Source organism: Telmatherina bonti, assembly GCF_933228915.1.
Source record: "Telmatherina bonti genome assembly, chromosome: 2".
Classification (NCBI taxonomy): Eukaryota; Metazoa; Chordata; class Actinopteri; order Atheriniformes; family Telmatherinidae; genus Telmatherina; species Telmatherina bonti.
Genome location: NC_136620.1, coordinates 31630102 through 31651543, shown reverse-complemented (window position 1 = coordinate 31651543; position 21442 = coordinate 31630102). Strand labels below are relative to the sequence as shown.

Sequence of the window (21442 nt, the reverse complement as noted above, 5' to 3'; positions counted from 1 at the left end):
TGCATTAATTAAAAAAGAAAAAGCCAAGCACATTCCTGACTGTATTAACGTATCAACGTTTATGTAGTGAAAATGAAACTGAAACCAGATTTTATTTTGAACTGTGAGACTGCATTCAAATGTCAGTAGCAATGTAAAAAAATATATATATTTTAATGTGTTTTCAGAGAAGACATAAACAGATTGTGGACATTAGTACTGAGCATAGATTCTTTGCAACCAGATCAGATAAATTTTAAAAGGACTATTTGATTAAAAATAATAATAATAATAATAACATAAATAAATAGATAATGCTTTCATGATGCAATAACCTTTGCCAAATATCAATGGAAACTTTTCTACACACTTCATTTTTATGAGTAATACATTATTATTATTGTTGTTGTTGTTATTATTATTAATAATGATAATAATAATATGATTATTATTAATCATGTTGTCTCCTTATATTACAAATACAATTAAGGCAGTCCACATATTACAGAGGTACAGAGAGTTTGTTATTGTAGTTTTTAAGGTAATATAAAGACATTTTTCTAAGGTTTTTATTAGGTAAAATATATACTTTTTTAAAAAGAATTTAATATAATATTAATTGGATTAATTAATTCATTTACCACTTGTTCCAATTATGGGTTGCAGGAATCTGGAGCCTATTTCAGAAGTCATTGGGCGAGAGATCCGGTAATTCCTGGTGAGAACCCACACTGTATGAATTGGATTGATTTATGATATCCAGTGCTGCAACTATAAAAACATCAGTGTCTTTTATCCCAATTTTGCTGAAGTAGATTATGCTTTCTCAACCAACTCTTTGTTTGGAAGGAGATCCTTTTCTTTCTAATAATGAGGTGAGCCTTTGCTTATATTTTGTCTGTCTTACATACATGACAAGACAAGGTGTGAGATGGATGGATTCAGCTTAAGACTGTCCCTATTTAAATTACTGTAACATTCACATATTTTAGAGAATTTGTAATTTTTACATTTACCTTTTAGTTGGGAAAAAAATGCATATGCATTTAGCTGAAACCTGTGTATTCTCTATTATAGCATGTGACAAAGGCATGTTTCATTATTTGCCTTCAATAATTTTAATCCAAGCCTCCATCCATTGTCAATATATGCTTTATGTAAAGGCTGGAGGGGCACTGGAATTTATTCCACATGCTATTGGGATACATCTTGGTTGGGTCATCAGTCTATCACAGCATCAACAAAACAAACAAAAAACATTATTATTTGGTTGATCTTGCTTACAAGCTTTTGAAAAAAAGCAATTAAAAAGAAAATGTCTGAATTTAAAAATAGCCCCAGCAACAACCAGTAGTTACACTGTAGTATAAGTTACATAACAGTGGTTATTTAGGGATCTTGTCATTGAGGTGCATTGATTTGTCTCCCTCTGCAGGATACTTTTGTTTATGCCATTCATGTTGTTTATGCCATGCATGTTGTTTATGGCATGCATGTTGAACAGAACATATCTCCAAAGCCTGATGAGTAAAATAAAAAAAATAAAAAAAGAAGGAAAAGAAAATCCTTTACTTTATTGCAGCCTCCAGTACACAATGATATTAAATAAGAGTTTGAGTAAAGGCAGTAAGCAGGACTTACTAAAGGTAGACAGCTTAGTTATTGACAGTAATAATATAAATGGAAAGCGGGCCATCATTGTCTTGATTTACTCAGTTAAATAGCTTAATATTTTTTATAAGAAAAGAATAAAGAACAAAAACTGAAGTAGGTGAGGTAAAGGTTAAGTTTTAGCTGGGGGTCACAGTTTTACTTCTTGTTGGAAATTAGTGCATTGACTTCATCTTCTGGTTGGAGGCTGTGCCACTGGGCTATTGGCCGCCGAGGGTTAGCCAGCATGTCTGTCCAGTGGCGCTGCTCAGTCCCACTGCTGTTACCACCCAGCAGCACCTTCCCAATGGCATCATTCTTCCCAATCTTATCATAGTCCAGCACAGTCACTGCTATCTGCACCTTCTATAAATAAAGATAGATACACAAAACATTACATTCTGATGGTTCTAGATGTGTACATATATGTGTATGAATGTACCTCTATCTGTTCACATGGTACTTCAAAGCTGAAGGACTCATTGTAGTAAGGGTTCAGAGTGTTTTTCTTAATGGTAGTTTTCTTCTTCTTCAGCCTTTTCCCATTTTGCATTAAATGGATCTTCACATAAGGGTCTGGGAGACAGAGCAGGAAAGTTTTATAACAAATGTAATAACTAGTACAAGTGAAACATGGCATCAGTTGTTCACGATTTTACCAGCATGTGGATTAAAAAGCATTTGTAAAATTTAAAGGCCTAACCAGAGCATGATTAGAATTGGCTAAGTGCTATAAAATATTCTGATAAATATTCATGATTTTTTTATTAAAGGTATTAAAATAGTTGAATACTAGTTTTAAAATGCTTTATTTAATTAAACTGGAGGCTCCAGCTTCTCTGCGACCCTTCGTTGGATTGAACGGTTAGGATAATGAATGAATGAATGAATAATTAAGCTGGTTGTGAAGTGGTCAGAACTTAAAACTTCCTGCGATTTTGTGGCACAGTAATCATACCAATCTTAAAGTTTATTCTAATGCAGTCCTTTTTGCTTTTTCACTTACCTGATAATCCACCTACATCCATTTTCTTGAGGTTTTTAGCCTCCAAAACCACCACCGTCAGCTTTCCTGCAGTAGGGACATACCTCAGGGACAGACATATGTCACCGAGCCGCTCACTCTAATGCACAGGAAATATGTATCTTGTTGGAAGAATGTTTCATAATCTGGCTGCATGATGTTGGTTACATATGATACTGCTGTTTTCCTTTATCATGGTGCTTTTTGTGCACTTTCCTTGTATTAAAAATCAAGTTTAAATTTCAGAATTTTGCTTAGTTTTGCTCAAACAAAGAAACAGCAGGCACCTGGTTCCCTAATTACAAACACAGTGTGGAATAATTAAAAATATTCATTCAAAGAGATTGTTTATTCCTGCTGCTACCAGTTTGAAGAACCTGAAAACATTTCACTTCTTCATCCTTTTAAAACTTCTTTTCCTTTTCGTGCCCACCTCCTCCTTTTCTGCCTTCTGCAGATCCTTCCACTCCTGCAGAGACTGGCTGAAATCCACACTGCTCATTGGTATCTTCACAGCTCCAATGGCATCATGTTTTGAAAACCGGTCAAAGTCAAAAACAGTCATCACCAGCGTCTTCCCTCCCAGTTCAGTGTAAGGAACCTGCAGCACAGACCACAGACAGAATCAAAGACAATAACAATGATAACATTTTCCCTTGTGAAATAAATAAAATAAGAGTTTTCATGTATAAAGTTGTGTTAAATTTACCTTAAATGTAAAAGTCTCATTAAAGTTGGGTTCCAGTGTCTTCCTGTGAACTTTGGTTTCAAACTTTTTCTTTTTGTCTGGGAGCAGATACAGCTTAACATAAGGGTCTGAGCTACCGCCCACATCCATCGCGGGAAGCTCTGCAGCCTGCAAGATGCCTACCACCAACTGAGGCGGGATCACAGAAGAAAGAGTAGAGAAAAAAGAGAATATGGTTAATTGACAGAATAAAGAACAATAGATTAAAGTGATATTTTAGAGATGATAGGCAAAAGGGACTGAACAGCAGGAACTTACCATATTTTCACTGAAGTTGTAGTCTAATGTGTAATGCAGTCTGCCGAGCTTATCCTCCTCTTTAGTCTCAGTTTCTGACATTTCTGTTTCTTTGTTTCTAGGCTCGTGTTTTAGGGGCTGTACACAGACAAACATCCCGCGCAAGTGATGAATAAACCCGTTAAAACACACCTTTATCTTCAATGTGTGGAACATGTCTGTGCTATGTTTCAGCAGTAAGTTAGTGTGGCTACTTCAGATCAATTATTCTAACCTCACCTCAACTTTCATTTCAACGTGAGCAATGTACAAAATGTCCATTACTCTGAACAGGCAGTGACAGTTTCGCTAGTTCTGGGTGACCCGGATGTCACAATGATGATACATTGCAAGGACAATACATCTGCAAGAGGTGAGTGTGTGTATGGACGTGTGTGTGTAGGTGGCTTACCTCATTGTAACCCCCATCCATTTCAGTGTCAAAGCCTCCCTTGCTCTTCTCTTTTCCCTTTTTCTTGTCCTTTTCTTTGTCCTTGTCCTTCTTTTTTAAGCACTTTTTCCACACACACACAGCACATGAAAGCACTACACACAAACTCAAGATACAAAGTGCAGCGACTGCCCATGATGGTTCTGCAATCCACAAAATACACACACATAAAAACGATAATGATGCACAGTTACAGGAAATCAGTGTTTCTTACAAACTACTTTCCACAGTACTGTCTGTGACTCTCGTCTGGTGCTTTTACATTATACTATAAAAAGTGATGTGTTCCATCTTCCTCCAGTTCCTCTCTACGGTGTTTATTTGAAAATGTCCCTGAAACAAAAAAAAAATCATGTTTTTCCCCTATGCATTGAATGAGATTGCATTTTGTTAAGTGAGTTAAAATAGTCAGAAATCGCAAGAGCCGCAATGGACTGGTAACCTGTCCATGGTGTACCCTCCCTCTCACATGATAATTGTTGGAATTGGCTCCAGCTTCCTGCAAACCTGAATTGAACTAAGCAGCATTGAAAATAAACAAATGCAATAAGAAGATACAAATGCATAGATTGATGAGACATTTTCTCATTCTAGCAGGAAATGTCTTTAATCTGATATCTTTGACCCGCCTGATCAGAGATCTCAAACTCCAGACATAGAAGGTCACTGTCCTGCAGGTTTTACATGTTTCCCTATTTCAGTGCAGCTGGTTCAAATGAATAGTTCATTGTGCAGCATTTGACAACAAACTTTTGGATCCATTTAATTTTAACCAGGTGTGAGTTTAAGATTCCCACATTAGAGGAAATGCGTATTAATTCATTTGATGTGCTTTATTACTTTATCTCTGAAAATGCTCTTTCAGAGGATCATTTGTGATAATAATTAGAAACATGCAAATAACACTGACTCAAAAATCAAGTTATTGGGCATTTATGTGAGTTTTTTTTCCAACATACAACTGTAAAAAAGATTTTTTTTTTCTGTGACTTAAAAACTATGATGTTGAATGTCTCAATATTGAGCAAGTTGCTCTCTCATTTTTAAATGTTGATGAAGACTCAGGTAAGTTTTACTCCCCAAATTTATGGATCATTCGATAAAATGTTTAATCCCCTCCGCTGTGTTCAGTTGTCTGCAAGACATTTATGTGTGAAGGTTACGTACGATGTTTTACTCACTGTGGATGCTGTGAAGTTCATTCATGAACTTGCTAGCACTGTGACTTCCAGGTTGTTTTTGGCCTGGTGTGGTCGTCGTATTTGGCATAACGGAAGGAAAAGATGAGGTACTCGGTGCAGCTCGGCGGTTCATAACGAGAGGATGGACAGTAAATCCAAATTTTAACTGGTAGAGAAGCAAAAACATAAAAGGGCGGTCCAGCTCAAAATAAGGCAGCTTTACACTTCAGCATTATAGAGATACCTAAACTGTAAATGTCCTCCAAGTGTGCAAGAATGTAATCTGAAGAGCCATCCAAACATACCACTGAAACACACACACAAGAGTAGAGTTCCTATTTCGGTTATTGATCAGATATTTGATGCAATAATGTGCTTATAGACAGTGTATGTTCACTCGTGTCAAATAACTTCTCCTGTTTCTGCTGGCCTGGCAGTATGACTCAAACACAGGATATGAAAGCTGCCCCCTCTGCCAAAGCTGCTGACATGGAGTTGTGAAGCACGCAGGAGGTTGGAGCATCACACAGGGATCTCTGCTGTTCCACACTGCGCTGCCAGAAGTGAGGATCATGTGCCAAGGTCATGCCAACAAACTAAGTCAGAGGAAAGTCCCCCTGCCACAACTTGACACTGGAGTGTGGAAATGTTTTGGCGTGTTATTATTTATTCTGCAGACATCACGGCTATTGAGTGGCCGAGGCTGAATCAGCAGAAGGGATCACACACCCGAGCCGACACTGATCTCAGTTTATGTCTGCACTTTCAGGGTTATACATGAGTTTTATGCAAAACATCCTCTGATGCTCTCACAGCCTTGTATCTTGCTGTGCAGCTGAATTCAAGGTATGTCTAAGTTAACTGATAGTGATGCCAAACGGTGCGACTTATATTTTACAAGTGTCTGAGACCCGTACATTAATGCAACAAAACTTTACCAGTGATCAGACAATATTTCCTCTGCATTATGTTGTATACAGTATAACATATTATGTTACCATGAGACAATAATTCATTACATGTATATAAAATGACCTTGGCATTCTTTAAAGTTTAACACAACTAAAAAAAAAAAAAAGCTTGTCACTGAATTTTATTAACACTTAGCCATTAAACTATTTTAGGTTTCATTTGTTTTATAAGATGAAAGTCACCAAAACAAGTTACACATCAATAAATTTCCTGCGGTGATTGTCTTTTACCCAAATCTATCACAAATGACAGATAAACTGACCGGTCAGATCCGTTGTATTACATTTTTCATTCATCTGTGGGTTCTTTGACATTAACTTAGCATGAGCAGAAGAAAACAAATCTGTCTTTTTGATTTATTTAGCACAGGAAAATTCATATTAATCAAAGACATACCTATATTAAGATGTCCCAGCAGCAGGATTCAGACTCACAGATTCTCCGTCCCCTCAGAGAGATGGGAGGAGGAGGAGAGAGGAAAAGATGACAGGAGCAGAGGAGTGGAGAGAAATGGTACGTATCAGCTCACTGCCCTTTGGTTTTTAAGTCTTCAGACTTCAAGGAAAACTGTGTGAACGCTGGATCAAGAGGGAACAATGGGGAGGGTGGGGCAACATTGGGGGATTGGCATAGGTGTGTGTTTGTGTCTGTGTGTGTGTTTGTCATGGATACGTATTGGGGTGAATATGTTCTTTTCTGTCCATTCAGGTCTCATGGGAGCTGTGGTCCTTCTGCCTGATGCCCCACCTATCGAGACCTCTGTGCCATCCTTACAGGTCACCCTCACCAGGCCACTGATGCATATTCATTAGTGTAGTGACATGGCTTTTCAAAAGCTCGTTAGCATACTGAGAGTTCAGCAGCAGAGGACATTTATATTCAGAGAGGACAGCTCTGTGTGTGTTTGTATGTGTGTTTGTGTGTGTGTGTGTGTGTGTGTGCCTCCCTACATCTGGCAGTAGCTGCAGACCTGTCTCATATTGTCTATGTATAGATGTTGTTGCCTGATTTAGAAACTTAGGATGTGGTTTCTGCGGCAACACAAAGATCAGGTTCTGGCCCCGCCCAGTTCACCTTGAGGTTCCAGTGTGTTACAGTACAGACATGGGGAAAGACAGGGCCTGGGGGGATAGGATGGGGAAGATGGAGCTCTACACAGTAGATTTTTGTGATATGTATATCTAAAATACACTCTGTGCATTTTATTAGCATATGATACATTAATTACAAATGTTTTTTTTTTTTTTACTAATTTCAGTGTGGTCTTTAGACAATATAGTAATGGGAGACAAGACAGTAATGCTCATAATTCATCTTATGCATTCAGATAGTTCTATCTGTAGTTAATAAAACTTTATTTATTGAAAAACAGGGAAATTAAAAATTTATTTTACAAGACCAGGACAGTAGGCATTCTTCTTCCTGAGTTTAATGGCAGGTGATAACTCACTGCAAGGTGCATTACTGCCACCTCCTATGCAGGAGTGTGGGACTGAACAATGTGTGGGACTGTAGCCTACACATGGCTGTTATGAGAAACTTCCAGAGAGGTACTGACAGAAAGTTGTCACTATTAATATGGCTGCCATGTATTGGATACTGGAAACTGGTGCAGCCCTCTAACTCCGATTGAAGTGCTTTGCAGCTTATTATGCAACAACTGACCAATGGCTGAGCTGAATTTTTTTCAGTGTCGATCTGCATTTGGTTTGAAGGCTTCACAATTTATTTTTTCAAAATGCTAAATATCTAAAAAAAACTACAAAGGTTTGCCATGACAAAAGTCATAGCTTAATTCTCCTGAATGTACGACGAGTTTAATATTCGAATGGCTAGAGTGGCATAAACGACTAAAGAGGAGTTAAGTGCTGAAAAAGAAAAACAGGAAAACAATAGTGTGAATGCGATGAATTGCAGTCACACTGATTAGAACTTTTTTTTTTACCTCCTTGAAGAAAATAAGTAATTATTACCATGATAATGAATTGAATAAATAAATAAATAGCAGATTTATTTTATTTATAACATACATACATGTCACAAATAGTTATTTAAATGGCACTGCTTTGCCATGCAAACGATGTGCAGCAGTTATGTTTATTGCATTTAAAAAAAAACCAAAAAAAAACAAAACCCACACAGTTCACCATCTGAACGCTAGGTGGCAAGAGTCGACTCGGAGTTTATTTTTATGCCACACAGAAGAAGTCCTGTTTCTATGCGACACAGAAAAGCGTTCCCGTTGGACCCGTGAGTTGTATTATATATGTAGTAAAGTGATGTTTTCCTTTTATTGAGATCCAGTCATTTTGTTTAATTAACTAGAATGGGCTTTTTATGAGAAGCTCGCTTGAACCAATGTTGAGTTGAATACATTAGTGGCGCTGGATAGCACATGCTAGTGTTCATAGACATCATAGATATACAGTATGATGTCTGTGGTTCAGCGCCTCAGTTAGCTTGTAGCTTTATGTAATAAGAATCGAGTTTGATATTCCGGCTCATTGGTGAGTTCGGCAAAACCTTCCCTAATGAGGAAAAAGTAGCAGAGAGCGTGATTCTTCAAAGTAAGACTGACGTTATATGAAAACAGAAATCAGTCTATTTGCTGTAAACCCTGAGACCTGTCACTGCTAAAAGGACATTCATTCTTATATTCTTTGATTAGTCTTTATTGCATCCATCATTGTTTTTGTTGAATAAATACAATGTTGCACTGGCGTCTATATAAATACTTAAATGATTCACAAAGTAAGAGTATTTATACATTTTCTTTTAAAGTATAGTGGTACAAAAGCTTCAAAAGTTACATCATTCCTTTTATTACCAAATTTGTAAAGCATGCTCACACATGTCACTAAGTAATAAAGCTTTTTGTCACTAAAGAGGTCTTAATAAAAAAATCATCATGGATCCTAAACAGTCAAGCCAGGCCATGTTTTGAGTATTGTGTGTTATCCAGCATTTTCCTGCATATTTGTAATTGGATAATGACATCTTTGGGTAACACCGCTTGATAAAAATACAATATTTACATTACCAGAAAAAATTGTAGTAGGTTCTGGGTTTTACTTTAAGTTCATCTCATGAAAAGATCCACAATGCTCATCCTTAAATACCTGTCAGTATCTGTGTATAACTCCTGCCACCATCCTGCCACCATCCTTGTCCCTGACTTTAAATGCCCTATTGCGGCTAAATGTCCAACGCCATTATCTACTTAGCCGCTGCAGGCTAAACACGGGAGATATTGATGACGCGCAAAGATGTATGTTCTCCTTATTGCGTTTGTTTATTTTTTATAATTACTTTAAATAAATTACAATGTACAAACAATATGCAGAGCAAAAACATCTAACTGTGGTCAACAAAAAGTTCACTCCCGAGCTCACCCCACTTCTGCATTCTCACAGCCAAAACGATGCGCTCAGGTGAGTACAACTATTTGTAATGTGTGCGTTCACACCCAAAGTGACACCCTCCACCCAAGTGCCAATCAAGCCTGCACACATCAGCATATTCGCAGACATTCATGATTTATACTATGGCTCCTACATGCCCCTTAATGATTTGTTGTGAGTTTATCCGCAGATACTCATTTCTTCTGTGCATAACACCCTCTTGACTTTCATCCTTTGACATTTTTTGTCTGTAGTCTTTCTCCTTCCCAGTTTAAAGACTTTAAACTTACACAATGTCTTTATATTTTTTAAACAGTTTTTTTAAAAAGAATTCTCTATGATTTATCTTACAAATTTGAAGTTACATTTAAACATCTGGAAAATCTGCCTCTGTCACATTATTAACGCTACTGTCTGACTTGGGTAGTATTCAGCCAGTCCTAGAGTCTTGTCCTATAATTTCTTATCAAATCTTCCAGGTCAAATGCCAGCCAGGATGTCCTAAATCCCTTAATTAAATCATGTCCAGCCAGCTTTCCCAATCCCAACCACTGTGTGTCTCCTTTGGCTGTGAAGAGCTATGTTCTAGCCAAATGCGTGTCTATTCTCTAGACAGCTTTAGGAGCTGATCAGTGGCACTATTATAGATTCATTACAGTCCTTCCCTGAGCTGCCAGCAAAAAAAATGTCCTCATGATGATGTATATATTACAATGTTATACTAAGGAACTTTGCTAACTTGACTCCTTTTTGAAAATGAAAATCAATTTTGTAAACAGCTGGAAACTTTGCCTCTTCTAAATTTCAGAGTGCATGTGATCCATGGTAAAAGGATGCTTCCATTAGAGCACCTCCACCTCAAACAGGTCCTGCAGATAGTGGGTTCCTTGGAAGCAGTCATCCTTCGCAGTTTTGGGCCTGAGGGAGGACAGGTGCTGTTCACCCGAGACACAGGACAGGCAATGTTGAGCCGCAGTGGGACTCGCATCCTCACAGCACTGAAACTGGACCATCCACTGGCCAGGTGAGCATGAAACATGAAACTTCTCTAATTTGCTCATTATATCTTGCTCATTCCTCTTGTGATATTTGTGTGTTCCCCATTTTAGGATGGTAGTGGAGTGTGTCTGGAAGCACAGTGCAGTAACAGGTGATGGATCCAAGACCTTTATTCTACTGCTGGCGTCACTACTGCGAATGATTCATTTAACAGCCAGCAAGGAGCCCAATTTGTCTCAGTCTTACAACACCAAAGAGGCAGCAGAGGCTGCCACTGCCAGGAATTTGGCTGACAAACTGCTTGCATTTGCATTGACAGAGTTGGATGATCTCATTGCTGTGTATGTGGCGCCTTATGGATTCTGCATTTCACTGGAGGAGTTCATTCCAAAAACACAACCACCACATTGTACAAATTGTCAGTTTGTTCAAACATTTCTTTCATCATTTTTCCAAGTGCGTCTTAGTCATGTGCACAGTGGATTTATTAGTGACCTCACATATGAATTGCTCAGTCACTGGAAGTTTAAAAATGGTTCATCTTATATCTCACTTCAGTTTTTAGATGACAACTTCTCTGCACTCCATACACCTGTTTCAGGTTTCCCTGTCAACTGCTCACGTTTGATTGAGGGGCAGGTGATCCATAGAGACTTTGCTACAGCATGCAAAATCACCAAACAACCAGTAAAGGCTGTAGTTTTCACAGAGTGCCTGCATCCAAAAGTGCTTGTTCAAGGACATGTGCTGGAGTTGGATTCCACAGAAGAAGTAACACAGGAGAGAAGTATTGTACACTTTAGTTCTCGGATGGAAAGGTCCCTAGAGTGCATCATTGCAAAGCTGCAGAGCTTTGGTGTGTCTGTGCTTCTGTCTTCAGTTAAACAGTCAGCTGCTGTCTTGGCTTTAGCCACACAGGCTGAGATGTGTCTTGTGGAGTGTGTCAGTGAAGACGAACTTTCCCTCTTTGCCAAGTTAAGCGACATCACTCCTGTGTCAGACTGTTGGAACATCCAACCAGAGCATGTTGCTACGCTTGGTTTTTGTCGACCAATACTGCTTGGAGCCCACAGGTATGAAGAGCCTTATGTTTTTTTCAGTATATTTAGTCACATAAATTCATACAAAGTATAAAATGTTGATTGTACATGTTGCGCCTGTAATTCACAGGGATTTAATAACTAGTATTTTATTTTATGTTTTAGATCACATTGCACAATTACCAATCATCTCTTTCTCTTTTACAGGTATGTTCATGTGGCTTTTTGTGACTCAGAAGAAAATTTTGTAGCTAAACCTTGCAGTCTGGTGATTTGTGCCCCAGGAGAAGGACAGACTGACCAGTACGCCTGTGCATTTCAAGATGCCATTCGCATGCTACTCACAACTTGGGAGCCCGAGCCTATTTCTGAGAACACAACATCAAAAAGACCCTTGCAGATGCCTAAATCCATATCTTTACATGGTGATAATCTGACTAACGGCACTTTATGTGGATCCTCTTGCACGCTTCCCTTTCAGAAGCGTGTGATAGAGCCAGGCTGTGTAATACCTGCAGGTGGGACGTTTGAGTTTCTCTTACACCATGCACTCTTTCAATATGCCCATGGTTGCTCAGCTTCTGATGACACAAAAATAGGCATGCAAGTTTCCCAACTTTTGGCAAATGCCCTATTGAGTGTGCCACGACAGATTTACTCTCACAGTTCAAAACTCTTCCTGGAGACGCAAACCAGGGTCATGAGTTTTATTTCAAATCAGTCTCAGCCTGTCAACCTTGTGCTTAAACAGGCACACAATACAGGCTCCATGCAGACTGAGTGTCCTGTGGATTGTAAACGAAGCTCAAATTGTTTTCAAAAAGACAATGTGCCATCAAACACTTTGCTACTGGACTTGGGCCTTGAATCTGTGTCTTGTAAACATAAACTGCTATTGGCTGTTCTGCAGTGTGTCACATGTCTCCTGCGGATAGACACGGTGCTCCATATTCACACAGCCATAAATGCACAATCGAGTAGACTCAAACGCTCTTCCTGGAAGGATGCAGAGGATGAGGCTGAACCCTGAGATTGTGTTGCACCAAGATCAAAGCAATAAACATCATTTTCTCTCTGTGTTAAGGAAACCATTTAACAGTTAAAGGAAATCATTTGCGCTGTAATTCTGCTCGTTACAGCGGTATTTAGAGGATTTGTATTTCTATGTTCTCAAATACAGTTATACCTGTAAGTGTTTTGCACTTTTGCAGGAATTAATCATATTTAATTAAAGTATTTTGTATTTGTTGGAAAATACAATTCTAAAGAAGTTTTGCACCATCTTGTCCAGCATCAAGTCAAGGTTGGGCAATAAATACACAAAACAACTCCTTGTTAATCTCTGTTTTGTTCCTAATGCTGTTATTAAATGTTTTAGATTTGCATCGTAATTAAATGCTGATGTTTCTCTACTTCCTCTTTTCATCCTGGTTCTACTTTTTTTCCCCAAGTTTCTCTTCCTTATCTTAGATTTCCTGCCCTCTTCCTTTGGCAACTCCACTTTCAGCTGCATAAAAAGCACATACACATAGCAAGATGGGCACATTGCCACACAAATATTCACACTCCCAATTTTATAATCAACCTTATCTGCATAGTATGGGTGAGGTATTTGGGAGGGTGGCACTCAACTGTCAACAAGCAAATCACAAGGAAGCTTCCTTGTGCTGTAATCAGAGGAACACAAACACTATTTTCACCTCATTTTAGGGGGAAAACAGTGAGTCATGGAGACATTTAGACCTGAACACAGCAGTGTTTACTCCAAGTAGCATGTCCTTAGTTTTGAAAACAAATTTTCCATAAATTAATTGTGACAAAGTGACTCAGAAACAAAGGCGACTCTTGGCTTTGTTTATGCTCCATGTATGAGTCACAGTTGATCAGTAATATCAAAGACGAGGGGGAATTTTTATAATATTTTCTTTCCAGTATACAGTGGGAAACAAACCCAGAGAGTTGTGAGACAATCACGCCCCTTCTTACCCTTAGATGCCCTCTTGTGTATCCCAAGCAGTTAGTGGTGAGTCATCAGGTACAAATATTTTTTTTAATGTGTTACTCTGCAATTTGGAAAAAAAAAGGCCAAATTTGTATTATCTTTTCTGCCAGTTTGTCTGCTGGAACACATTTTAAAACACACAATATGTCACTTAATATTTGAGTTTATTTGGCGGTTGTTGTTAACGTTTGCCTCTGTGAAACATTGTGCCTATGGTATAAATCAACCCACTCAAATGAAAAGGACATTACAAAATACATCATTAAACTGCGTGTACCATATAAACACCAAACATTAGAAATCTTACAAATAGAAAAAGAAGACATTTATAAAATATGAAAAAATAGAAAAAGAAAATCAAAAGGCGTTTTTTTAAAAAAGGGTAAAGTGGGACATGGGTTGATAAAGGGTCACTGTTGGAACCAAGATGTTACTTTAACACCAAGCTAGGTTAAACCACCGTAACTTAGTAGTTAATAGCTTGGCATTCATTTGGTTACCTGCCACCATGATTTGTGTTGTTGTAACTCAAAAAAATTTGAAGCACTGCTGTGTTGCGCTGAAGTGGTGCCGTTTCTTTGTTTTTTTTATACGTGGACCATGACTGTGTTGCTCTGCTTGTGGAGGATTCAAAGTGACTGCGATTGAAATGTGATCAACATACAATAGTATCATCTTTTGTTTAGATAATTAGCAGCTCACAGACAGGTTTCAGTCAAATTATCACAATATTACACGTCTGTACTACACTGCCACTGAAGCACAGATTACACCCATTCTATAACTGGGCCTAATAACCACATCGCACCAATGTCAGCAACACAGAACTGATGTATTACAGTGAAGTATATTCAGAAGTATCTGCTTAGTTTAGGTTTCCCATCTTAAACAAGTGGTGTTTCTGTTGGCAGTGGAGTCATGTGACTCTGGGAATGACATCATGCAACAATACATTTACTCGAGGTGGGTCTCACACCACCTCCCGAGACTTCCTTATAGCGCAGCATAGGAGCATGGTAAAGATCATTCCGAACACCTGTAAGAGAAAAGTAAGTATGAATGAGCTCTGATTTACAATGTGTTCACCCCGCAGGAAAGCGGTCCTTTTACACTCACCATAACTATCCCAATGGCGATGCCCAGTCCTCCCATAATGTGCAACTTGGAGTTAAAAACCTCCTCGATGGCACGAGGACAGCTCTGCAACAGATAAGCATGATCCTTTTAGCTTTCTCTCAATTAACATTAACATGACCTGAAATATAAACATATAACAGACTTTCTGAGAGCATGTAGCCTCCAGTAAACCACTGTTACCATAGTAACACTGCAAGGAAGACGAGGAAATTAGTCCGAAGGCAAGACAAGGGGTAAACACCAGTCGTAATTTTATTTAAGAGTAAATGCTAGGCTTGTCACGGAGATCGCACATGTGTAATTATTTATTTATGTCTTTCCATGTCATGACTAAAGCACATGGCTGTGTTGGCATTTAATCTATACATTTATGCTGAATTGCTGTACCTTAATAATGAGCTGCTCAAGGGGGTCTCCACGGGGACAAGTGTCTTTGGCAGTTTCATATGAACTATTGTCAGGACCACAACAGTTCAACTAAAAACAGAGGAAGAAAAAGGGGGAAAATTAAAAAAGAGGGGGAAAAAATATTTGTGCTTCTAAGAACAAATTTTCAGCACATTGGCTTGATCTTCGGTTTCCAAAGTCTTGCTGTCCCATTGAGGTTGCCAGGCGAGTCAAACAAAGACATGCTGGATGCATACAAAGTTATGCCAATTACCTAGGAGTTCTAGCTCTACAATTTCCATACAGTACAGTGTTTATCTTCTCAACCAACTCTCCCTAAAAGACAGTATCTAAAACAAACACAGAACTTTCCCTTTGTTTTCATAAACATATACAAATAATGGAGACATGAATTAAGAAATGACTGAAAAGTGTATTTGATTTGCTTGAAAAGTGACACATTTATGGTGGACAATATGGGAACCTTTAAAATTAGATGGATGTAGAAAATGTGAGTCACCTTATCTTGAATCAACTGCAGCATTTGTTTGAGGCGCTCATCTCCTGTTGTCTTATAGTCATTGTAAGTCTGTCTGTATATCTTTGTGAAGTCATCCACAATCTACAACACAGCAGCATACCGGGGGAAAATTGTTTTATACGTTGCAACATCTCTTTTATGTTGTCTTGTGATTATTAATATAACATTTCGTTCACAAATGGTCCTACCTTGCTTTGGTTTGAGAATACCCAGATTCCAGCTGCTACCTCAATGGCAAATATAATCAGTAGGAAGAAGAAAAACTGCACACAAAACAAAACAAAACTCAGATAATTTGCTTCTGTGGATGCTTGTGCACTTCTCTTTTGTGCGCATGTGTTAGCATGCAAGGTCAGTTGAGTGTAGCCAAACCCAGTTTTCATTGGCCCCTCCTCCCGGGAGATTTAGTGCAAGCAGATTATGGCCAAACAGGGCAGGATGAAGGGAGCAAGCACAGAGTCTTCTAGCTAGTCTTTTATGGCCTTGAGGGTTTTCAGTAAACAATGAGAAGCAGACATTGCATATTTCAGATAGGAAGTTTGACTATATATATATATATATATATATATATATATATATATATATATATATATATATATATATGTAGTCAAACTTCCTATCTGAAATATGCAATGTATATATATCAAATCAAATCAAACTTTATTTCTTGAGCACTTTTCATGCCTCAGGCAACACAAAGTGCTTTACAGGATAAAATGAAGTCATAAGGATTAAAACAAACAGTGGATAAAAAGGCTTTTAAAAATAATCGACACAAGCTCTTTCCACACACTCACATATATCTATATCTATATATATATATATATATATATATATATATATATATATATATATATATATATATATATATATATATATATTATATAAAATGTGTATAAAATCTAATTTTATGTGTTTCTGCAGGAATACGTTAACAGTTTTTAGTAGAAAATGAAGAATAAAAAGTACAAACCAGTCCCAGCATACAGGGTGACTCTTGGATAGCTCCACAGCATCCCAAAAAACCCACCACCATCATGAGTGCTCCAGCACCAATCAGCATGTATATACCTACACGCACGCACACACACACACACACACACACATACAGTGTAAGACATAGAAAAAAGATAGCCCACATAATCAAGAATTTTCTTGAGTGATGATAGAGAAACTGTGTTTGTCAGCTGAGCACATTTTACCTGTGTAAAGCACAAATGGAGAGTCTGATCCTTCAAACACTCCTTTGGTTGTTGGGTCTAATCTCAGCCACAGACCGATAGCAAATACAGCTGTGCCTGCAAGCTGAAACAGTAAAAAACATATTTAACATATATAGCACAGTGCTGCAATGGCCACTAAATGAAACTCTGGTAATTTCAAGTCCAGTGAAAGTGACTGATTCTCATACATCTGCTCTCTCTGAATTCTCTCTGCATATCTCACATTTTCCAGCCATCGAACACCAGCTAACAACACTGACAACAACAAGCAGCGCCCCTCAGATCTGCAGTGACAGGACCCATCTGGAATCCTTCTCATCCTTGCAGTTTCTTTCTGTTCAGCTGTCAGTCCAAAATCGTTTCTCCAGTACTGGTATATCTTTTTTTTTTTTAACCCACGCCACTGTCTACTCAGACTTCATTATCTGTTCTGGGTTTAGAACAAGCGTGGAAACTAATCATCCTGTTTCTTTTTATTCAGCTGCATATTCATAGAAGCTTCCATGTTCTTTGCACATTACAATAAAAACACAAGTTAAGCAAATACACTGAAAATGACCCTTAATGCTCTTTGACTCAGAGATGATCAGTGAGAGGTATTTGTTGAACATTTGCATTGACAAAAAGTAGCAGATAAATCCATCAACACACTGCAGCTGAGTGTGTGCTATGTTCTGCAACAACTTTTTCTAAATCAGTGACCAAAATATCCTTAGATATGTTATAAGACTTTAAAATGTCTTTGTACTGTGTTTCACTGTGAAATGTCTCTACAAAGGCACTAACAGGGCTCGTCAGCATAGAGGTCGGTAAATTTTTAACTTTGAGAGCCCCTATGAAAAGTGCCAGTCTTCCTTAACCCAAGTGTGGGAGTGTCACTGTAAATTTCCATGTAATGTTATCTTCTGTTCCAGCAACTGTGGATACTTTCGGTTCTTTTATATGCTTCATTGGCTGGTCTAATGGCTGATCCACTAGCACAAATCTAGCAACCATTTAAGGAAATGTCCCCCTTTTATTTCCCTGTTTTCACACACACACAATTAAAAATGAATGCACACCTACCCAGAAGAAAAAGTTCAAGATAAACATGAGATATTTCAGAGACTTGATTCCCCCAGCTGCCATGCTGATTCAGTCGGTACAATTCACCGTTAACTTATTCCCAGGCAGAAGTAAAAGTATAGAGTTCAGAGGGAAAAGCACAGTCAAAACCACACCTTCCATCACCTGATCAGTAGGTGAGGGAGTGGCAACGAAGCCAGCACTGCATGCTGTGTGTTTAACATTAAATCCTGCCTGTGTTCCTTTCGTCTTGTTTATGATCACTAACCACCGCATATCAGTCATGATAACATGACAGCAGCAGGTCAGAGTGCTCTTGTTCAGGCTTGTTGGCATAAAACATTTGCAATTGGTATATTTTTGGACATTCTAGTTCAAAAGATTGTGATTCCTGTTGGAAAGCCACCTAAAAGTGGCAAAACGGAACTTGTCTGTGTTGAGACTGTGCTCTGATCAGATACTGTGAGCATAACATGTGAGTTATGGCTTTATAAGCAGCAGACAACTTTATGAAGGAAACACATGCACTTACCACTGATTGCTTTATTGATTTCTTTTCGCCACTAACATGCACAGTTGTGCATTTTATTAAAAAAAAACGTTCAGTGAATTCTTTTACAATTTTATTGACATGTTTTGCACACAGCACACACACACACACACACACACACACACACACACACACACACACACACAGTGGGAAAACCCATGTGTGGCCTGTAATGATTTCCTTTTTATCTCTAAATATAGCTGAACAAATTAGAAACATTCATAAAAGGGCAAAAACATCCATCTGAAACCACACATTATACATAAATGGCACACCCTGCAGGCTTAGTATGGGACACAGATGCCGTATATATGGGATACAATTCACGCACACGCACAAAATGTAATTAGAAACTCTTCACGGAGCAGAAGCCTTAATTAATATATTTATACCAGCCAGATTCTGTAAAGTAAAGCGGTTCATGCTTCCACAATCCGTTTGTTAAGATGCCGTGCGCGCAAACTACAGTCTGCGCAGAGGAACTGGGTCACTTGGCCACTGGGGATTAATCTCCAGACCGCTCCACAAACAGAGACGTTTTGTGTTTCGTGCCATAAATCACTCACATCGTAGCAAACAATGCACTGTGATAAGTCAGCGAGCCACTCCGCGAGCGCTTGGCACGACTCGACATCTGGGACACACCGTATAATTTCATTCACAATGGGCTATAGTAACCTGCCCTCGTTCACACAAATGCGCACGCACAAAAAGCCCACATCAGTCCACAAACAGGCGTACAAATGGAACACAGGCAGGATGCATTTGCGAATAAAGATTTTTACAGCCTCGCACTCACCCAGAACACGAGGTTGAAGGCAAACATGAGATATTTGATACATATCTCTCCTCCCGACAGGGCAGCCATGGCGGTAGATGGGCTGTAGATCTCACTTCTGCAGGATTCTTCAAATCGAAGTGACGGCAGAACAGAGAAGCGCTTCTTCTAAATAAGTCTGTGCAGATCGAGGTTATTTGCCGTCGAGCTGGCGCTGTGGCACGTCGTGCAGTGCGCGCCTGTTGTGTTCCGCCCCCACACGGCTGCAGAGCCGAAGTCTTCTTTTCTATTGTTCCTTAAATTTTAAGTCTTCATATTGTTTCCTCTTTTTTTATTTTCTTTAAACTGGAAAATGCCGACAGCTGTTGATGCAGCACTAATGATTCGGGTTGGCTATACTGGGACACTTTTGCATAATTTTAAAAAGATTTTCTATTATTATTGTTATTTCAAATTGGAGTCTGCATCTGTATTTTGCCATCCTATGTGTAGTATAACTATTCCGTGAACATTACCTTACTGTTGGCTTTGTTGTTGCAAGTTCCTGCAGCACTCTGGCTCGTGCAATTACGTCATTCCCCTAGAATAAGACAGGCGCGTTCACGAGTTTGATATACTATACATGAATGAACACAGTGCACGAGCAGGCTACTGGACATATTTTAAGACCAGAAACATAATAACAACAGCAATAATACTAATAGTATTATTATTATTATTATTATTATTATTATTGTGATTATTATATTAATAATAAAAACAACAACATAATAATAATAATAATATAAATTAGGTTTTACAGTTAATAATATGATTTTGTTTGTTAATTGTTATCCTTCAGGCTCTGTGTTTTGATGTCCACATCAGGCCTTTTAACAGTCTTGCTATAGCTGCAGCCTTGGTCTTCATTTAAAGCACCAGATGTTGGTTCCTATTCTGCACCACCTTTATTTTTTCTTTTTTAGAAAAGTAAATTCAAACATTTGCCCATTTGTTATGATAGGTTAATAAATTGTTGCTAACCCTTGTGTAACAGTACAACTTTAATAAATGGGTTATCCAGCCTAATTTGTTGTTGCAGTACTGGGCTCATCAACATTTTGACAGTGCATAAACATAATGTAGTCTAGGCTTTGATATATGGCTATTTTCATATGATAGTCATCCTTTTGCTATTGGTTTTATGAGGGATTTTTAAACTTAATTTGTTTATGGACTGAATATAAAGATTGAATATCTAACTTTCTCTCTTGCTAAGATACAGCTGCAGACTTCATTACTTATTAGAAAGTGAGATAGCTTTTGCAATACCTGACACGTATCATGAAAGCTACACTACCATGTGATTATCATATTTTGATGTTCTGTTCCACTAATCCATTGCTGTCAATATCTTTTGGCCTGATAATCAGTGAAACTTGGCCTATTCAAATATATCAAAAGCAGGTGCATGACAATGACCCGTTAACAACACGGAAAACATTTCTTCAATTTGCATGGAGGGAAAGCTGCGGTCACAAATATTTGCTTGTTTCACCAAAAGTATGTAAACTAGATAAAATCTATTTGATCCACTTCAGTAGAATACATAAATAAAGTATGGGTTAGAATATTTTAAACAAATACAATTTGGTAAAGTTTGGATCGGGATGGATGGAGAATTGAACAGATTTTCCAGTGGTCACAGAGGCAAAACACTGTTTATATTTATAACATTGTGACACGGATAATGAATGTTATTTTTTCCCTTTTCTTTGTCTGTCTTTCAGATAATCACAAGTTTTCACCTGAGAGTGTTGATCTGTATTCTTTCCCAGTATGCATGTGTGTAATTTAGGCATGACCAAGTCATGTGTTTGTGCATGTGGCACCGCCAAAGCAATGTTATTGCGTGAGATATTGCTGGTAAGTGTGTTTTCCACAAGAGTTGTTTGGGTTGGCTTTGATACAGATGCTTCTGCGTAGACTAATCACTCAGCCCGGCCATCAGTAGGCATATCCTGGCATTGTCCTGCTGAGTGTGTTTGATGGTGTCAGT

The 21442-nt window shown here is 38.3% G+C and overlaps 3 protein-coding genes across 3 annotated transcripts; 1 reads left to right on the top strand and 2 right to left on the bottom strand.

Annotated features, from left to right (window-relative positions):
- Positions 1-1788: 1788 nt before the first annotated feature.
- Positions 1789-5442, bottom strand: syt1b (synaptotagmin Ib; the record flags this gene model as incomplete). The annotated part of the gene is made up of 8 exons (XM_079247035.1): positions 1789-1995; positions 2072-2205; positions 2636-2753; positions 3087-3254; positions 3363-3530; positions 3660-3776; positions 4090-4271; positions 5310-5442. The coding sequence occupies 8 exons, from the start codon at positions 5440-5442 to the stop codon at positions 1789-1791; spliced, it is 1227 nt and encodes a 408-aa protein (XP_079103161.1).
- Positions 5443-10515: 5073 nt separating this feature from the next.
- Positions 10516-12792, top strand: bbs10 (Bardet-Biedl syndrome 10; the record flags this gene model as incomplete). Its single annotated transcript, XM_079260035.1, has 3 exons — positions 10516-10706; positions 10792-11754; positions 11929-12792. 3 exons carry the CDS (start codon positions 10516-10518, stop codon positions 12749-12751), a joined length of 1977 nt encoding a protein of 658 aa, XP_079116161.1. The 3' UTR covers positions 12752-12792.
- A 1116-nt stretch (positions 12793-13908) lies between these two features.
- Positions 13909-19541, bottom strand: cd9a (CD9 molecule a). The gene is made up of 8 exons (XM_079259896.1): positions 19426-19541; positions 16991-17093; positions 16762-16859; positions 15977-16051; positions 15768-15869; positions 15248-15337; positions 14840-14923; positions 13909-14759 (listed from the first exon to the last, which is right to left on the bottom strand). Exons 1-8 carry the CDS (start codon positions 19492-19494, stop codon positions 14694-14696), a joined length of 687 nt encoding a protein of 228 aa, XP_079116022.1. The 5' UTR covers positions 19495-19541; the 3' UTR covers positions 13909-14693.
- Positions 19542-21442: the final 1901 nt, after the last annotated feature.